Here is a 6125-nt window from a genome sequence, read left to right as displayed (position 1 = left end):
AAAATAAAAATTTAATTAAATGTTTTAATAAAAATTGATAAAAAATTATAAAATAAATAAAAATTATGAAAAAATAAAAAGGTGATTTCTGATTGTGTCAGTATGGTGGTGAGTGTGGTCACTATGTAGATTTGTGGTTGTGTCAGTACAGTACTTATGTTGTCTCTGCAGACATCTCTTTTTTTAATCACATTATTATAAATTTTTTGAAAAGACCACACTAAACATACCTACATGTCAAACATATACATACAGAGAAAAAAAACAAGGGGGGTGCCACAGTTTTTGCTCATTCCTAACTGAGAGCATCCAGCTTTCAGTACCTACCATATACCAATATAAATTGTCTATATTTAAAACCATAAATGTGCATATTGAGATTTACAGGGCTAATCACAAAAGGGTGAAGCGTTTGGAGAAGGCAGGAGAAGTGGACAATCTAGGCCAAAATAGATGATTTGAAACAATTCTCCAATTCAGCTCACTTTCCAGTTCAGCTATGTTGTCCCAGATTGTTCACTTCTCCTGCCTTCTCCAAACTCTTCACCCTTTTGTGAATAACCCCTTTAGTTTTCAAATCGGCACACGGGCGCCATATAAGATCATATTTATCTGCTCTTATCATGTAGGGACCATGTTAATTCTTCCATTAGTCTCAGAGGCTCAATCCTATGGATCCATTCCTGTACAGTAGGGATATTCTGCAATTTCCAGTACCTGGGCATGAGAGACTTTGCTCTGTTGAGTAAATGGGGTAAAATCAAATTTCTGTAATCTTAAATGGATCTTTCATTAAGATGTAGCAGACATAGCCATGGGTCTACCGGTATGGTTCTGCCTTTTATAGAAGATATAATATTTATAATTTGTAACCAATTTTTTTTATCTTAGGGCAGAACCACTAAAGGTGGGCATGTGTACCAATGTCTCCAAATCTTCACCAGCAACATTCTAGCAAACAGTTCAATCTGAGGAATCGATTGATTGTTTGCATACATGGCGCCTTTACTTTGAAAATTTTGTAAGTCTTTGTAACCGTTGTAATAAATACACTTGATTTTATGTACTTCACCATTTGCTGTATCATTTCCTCCCTGAAAACGGGTTCCCGCCCCCTCTCTGTGCAAGCGGTACCTGCCGTTATAACACGGGAAGAAGGATTTGTGACGTTAGAGGAGTAATTATCCCATCTATATATTATGAAGAGCACTCACCGTGTTTGCATTTATGGGCCATTGAGATATATGAAAAAAGAAGAAAGATAGCACTGCGCTTCAACAAACTCAAATATATATTCCTAAAATGTGAAAAAATTTTGATTAAAATGTGAAATTATCACAAAGTGATGAAACAATTATGCATTATCCACACCTGTGTTGCACAATACCTGTGCTAATATTTCAGAAAAACTCTTGCTCTAATGGTCTAGACACTTTAAACCATAACTAATCAATGTTGAGAGAAAATGTGCAAAACAAAAATCATATAATTGTGCTGGTATATCTCATAGAATGTATACATATAGAAACTCCTGTATTAATTCTCACTTAATCTCCATATCCATATGTGTAGTCCATTTCTTCTTCATGCAATAGAGTAATTAAATGTGTGAAGATATATCTTCCAACTTTTATAATCCACATCACCTTCCTGAATGCATAAACAATTTGTGAATCAGTGTTCTTTACATTTTCTCTCAACATTGAGTCATTATGGGTTATAGTGTCTAGACCATTAGACCAAGAGTTTTTCTGAAATATTAGCACAGGTATTATGCAACAAAAGTGGTGTGGATAACTTATAATTGTTTCATCACTTTGTGATAATTCCACATTTTATCACAATTTTTTCACAATTTTTTTTCACATTTTAGGAATATATTTTGAGTTTGTTGATGCGCAGTGCTATCTTCTTTTTTCCTATTTTGGGTGTACTCACTTACTAAGCACAACTGCTCTAAGAGTTTTAACTGATTCCTAGCACAGTTTATCTCCATTTAACATTGAGATATATGGTCACGGACCTCTGGTAAGTGTGTTCTCTGTTACTGTACATAAGCATCGGGAGTTGGGAGCACCTTTTTGATGACTATTGCATTTTTGGATTATGTACATTAGCACTTTGTATCTGGACTCAGATGAATTGAGAACTGAAATTAGACACTGAAAGATTGATTGTTCATATCTTTATATCCTTTATATGAAATTGACATATGAGAATATTTTTATTTATGTTTATGAATGTATTCACATTACATGGAGGTATAGAATTCTGAATCACTTTAATGAGCATAAGCACAGTGCACATAAGGTTCACATAAGGAGAATATTAGCGCAGTGCATCATTATATATTTATCTCCTTTACAACACACACAGGGACCATGGGGAAAAAAGTAGCCACCCTCCAGAAGGAAGGAGGGTGTCAATTTAGAGATGATTTGAGGATCTACAGCCCATTGATGCTAAAAAAAAAAGCAAAATGTTTGTTAATAGGGTACTTGAATGCATTTTTAAGCTATAATGTTTAAATCATTCTTCTGTTTGTGTTAATATTTAGCATATTTTCTTATTTAGCATATTTTTTTAATGATTTCCTAATATCTTTGTTTCTAAGTGTATAAATAATGGGATTAAGTGTTGGAGTGATAACAGTAAATAATATGGCAGCAATTCTATCTTTTTCTATTGATGTTTCTGAAGTAGGTCCAAGGTAAGTGCACATGGCTGTCCCATAGAATAGGATAACAATGGTCAAGTGTGCAGAGCATGTTGAGAAAGCCTTGGATCTACCTTGCGTAGAGTGCATTTTAATAACATGGGTAACTATATAGCAGTAAGATAGGATGGTAAGAGAAAAGCTAGTTGTACTTGCAAATCCACTGACTATGGTCATTGTGAATTCACTGAAATGGATGTCTTCACATGCCAACTTTATTACTGGCTTAACATCGCAAAAGAAATGTTTCACTTTGTTATTCTTACTGCAAAAAGCAAGCCTTGATGTCATGTATGCATTTACTAATGCATAAGTTAGACCAACAATCCAGGATGTCAATACTAGTTTGATGCAAGTACTCTTTCTCATAATGATTACATATTGAAGAGGTTTGCAGATAGCCACGTATCGATCATAACCCATGACGGCCAGAAGAACACCTTCAGTGCACCCAAAGAGGTGGAATAAATACATTTGCGTGATGCAGTTTTTAACAGATATTGATTTTTCCATCCAGATTCCTGTCATCATTTTTGGGATAGTGTTAGAAGAAAGCAATATATCAAGAAAGGAAAGATTAGCTAAAAAAAAGTACATTGGTGAATGAAGAACTGATTCTTCTATCACAAGGAAAACAATTGTGAGATTCCCTAATAAGTTAAGAAGGTAAAAGGTGAGAATTGGGACAAACAAGACCTTTTGGAGCCATGGAAGGTCAGTGATCCCAAGAAGAATGAACTCAGTTATCAGTGTTGTATTCAACTCTTCCATCCTTTTAGTACAGAAAAGATTGGTTAAAATTGCTTAATAGCTAATAGAATTTTTTTTTTTTTATAGATGAGAATGTGAACAACAGAGCTCTTGCATGTACATAATTCGTTTTGTAAAATAAATACCATATATAAATAGGGATGAGTAATCTGCTTGGGTTACGATTCATGGGGGTTTGTTGAATCCTGCTTGAAATCCATAAATCCGAACTTAGCTGCAAGCCCAATTGAAGTGTATGAGGAGGTAAATCTGGATACTAAATTCTTGTCATTTTCATGGCTAATAGGCAAGCTAATATCAAAAGGACACGCAGAGCTGGGAATTGCCTTGGGGGATATTAACAAAGCAAAAAAAAAAGATTAAATGCAGCAGGGAGAGGGTATTTTTCAATATGACTTTAACAGGCCAACATTTAAATGACATGCTTGAGAGATGCCTTTAAGCTGTATGTGGTATCATGGAACAGTATGGTTTTCACATGTATAATTTATTTATAACTTTTACGTTTAGCATGGCTTAAATACAGAATATTCACTCCCAATATGCTTTATCTCAACTTTAAAAAAAAAGTTTTTTTTAGGTAGCTTTGGCACTTTTTTTTCTTAGCAAGCAGCACTGGACCAGTGGAAGTAGTAGCCACAACATATCTAAAAGTTTACTCTAAAATAAGTAAAGATAAAGCCCTCAACTTCAAAGTGTACTTCATACAAAAACAGATGGATAGTAAAATTTGCAGTAGCACACTGCATTGTCTTTAAAATGTAATAAAATGTCAAAAGAGCGTACACAAACAACCACAACCCCACATTCCACAAACCCCCTTTCAAACCCTGTATTCCCGATTATTCCCAAATTATTCAAAGTATAGACCTTATATGTATGTGTTTGGTAGCACCTTGCTAGCGTCAAAACAGTTCACTAGCACTTAACAAGCCACGTTATATCTTGAAATAGAAATTAGAGTGTATTATCTGAGAGATGATAGCGATGAGTGTCAGAGTGCTGGAATAGGCCACAAACTTCAAAGGGCAACAAAGGATTTACCTTCCAGCAAGCATTAAATAATTTGGCAAGTAAGGTCCAGCTGCAGAAACATTGTGTGGTACCTTTACAGTGCCAGAGCACCGTAATAGGCCAGGAGAAGTTAGATGAGCTAGTAATGGCGAAGTTTACTCTGTAGCTTCGGCAGCAGGGGTTTGCTAGTCATTGTTAACCTAAGACTGGTTCATTTTAATGAAAGTGAGTCAATCCATACTGTCAGGGGACAGGCCGATTTGCCTCTTCAGAACAAAACCTTCTACTGTTTTGAAGGCCCTCTCAGACAACACACTGGCTGAAGCTCCAGTGCATACTGTGCAAGCTCCAGTGAATGTTGTGGCTGGGTAGAACTGCCACCCTGAGATAGAAAGGGCAGACATGTCTATTCTGTGGTTGAGCTGCACCATCTATAGGTGGTGTGGCCTGACCACAGCTTTTTCCTGCAGGTTCTGCTTGTCCCCTGCTAGTTTGTTGTGCAGAAGGTCTGCCTCTCCTTTTAGGCCTATCTGACATTTTTAATAAATGGGATTGCCTAAATATAATGGCAGCTCTAGCAGTAGGGGAATAAGTATGTGGTGCTTTGTTGCACACTTCTTTACTGCACAAGTATGTGGTGACATGCCGCAAACAAGGGGCAGCTTTGCCTGTGTCAGCAACAAGTGTACACAGCACACTTCAATATTTAAAAAAGACCCTAACAAAATAAAAAAAAACCTTCCCAAAGGAAAATAAACTCTGAAACACTAAACCCCAACTACTACTTCTACTTAGAAGAATAAAAAAAACTTCAATAACTTAAACTGACATTAAACCCTCAGATTTTTTTAACATAAAACAATACTGTAATGTGTGCCTTACTGTAATCCATGGTTGTTTCCCTTCTCTTTGCTGCTCTTCCTTTTAAATCTGTATCTGTTCTCATGCTCTGCAGAACTTCTGTTTTGCAGCAGACTGCCTCGTCTCAGGAATGGATACACGGTGTCTGTGTATAGGTTTGTATAGGCTTGTAACCTGAGCAGCACTACGGGAAGAGGGCCTGAGCTGAAAAGGGAAGTTCTCCCCAAGCATGAGAAGACATGATGATTTAAAAGGAAGAGCAGCAAAGAGAAGAGAAACAACCATGGGTTACAGTAAGGCACACATTACAGTATTGGTTTATGTTAAAAAATCTGATGGTTTAATGTCACTTTAATTTTTTTTTTAAAGACTGTAAGGGGTGGCCAGCATCTAAACAGCAAATACAGCTGTTGCTGGCATACAGACTTTGAAGACCTGAAATAAGGCTTTTCATATTGGCAGCTCTAGGAATTAGATAGTGGGTCAACCAGGTTCAAAGGGATAATTGGAGCACTTTGTATGCAAATCTAAACTTTCCTTCAGGGCCCCATTGTTAGCTTTCACTTCCTTAAAATTAATCTCCTGATCTCTTACACTCACAGCTCCCAGTTTATTTACCTGTGTTTTTTTGTATGCTGGCCTCTCTGGCACTAATAGGATCTTCTAACAGTGTGAAAGGGGTGGCAGCTGTTGAAAGAGGAAGAAGGAATTTCATAGTATCACACATCCACAGCAGGGCTCCTTATATATAATCATAACTTCA

The 6125-nt window shown here is 36.4% G+C and overlaps 1 protein-coding gene across 1 annotated transcript; it reads right to left on the bottom strand.

Annotated features, from left to right (window-relative positions):
* Positions 1–2566: 2566 nt before the first annotated feature.
* Positions 2567–3487, bottom strand: LOC108797240 (olfactory receptor 12D1-like). The gene has a single exon (XM_018568810.1). It carries the CDS (start codon positions 3485–3487, stop codon positions 2567–2569), a length of 921 nt encoding a protein of 306 aa, XP_018424312.1.
* Between the last annotated feature and the right edge of the window lie 2638 nt (positions 3488–6125).

Source organism: Nanorana parkeri, unplaced genomic scaffold (genome assembly GCF_000935625.1).
Source record: "Nanorana parkeri isolate BGI_ZX_2015 unplaced genomic scaffold, ASM93562v1 scaffold1249, whole genome shotgun sequence".
Lineage (NCBI taxonomy): Eukaryota > Metazoa > Chordata > Amphibia > Anura > Dicroglossidae > Nanorana > Nanorana parkeri.
Note: the sequence above shows the minus strand (reverse complement) of the source record. Positions and strands in the feature narration are given on the sequence as shown.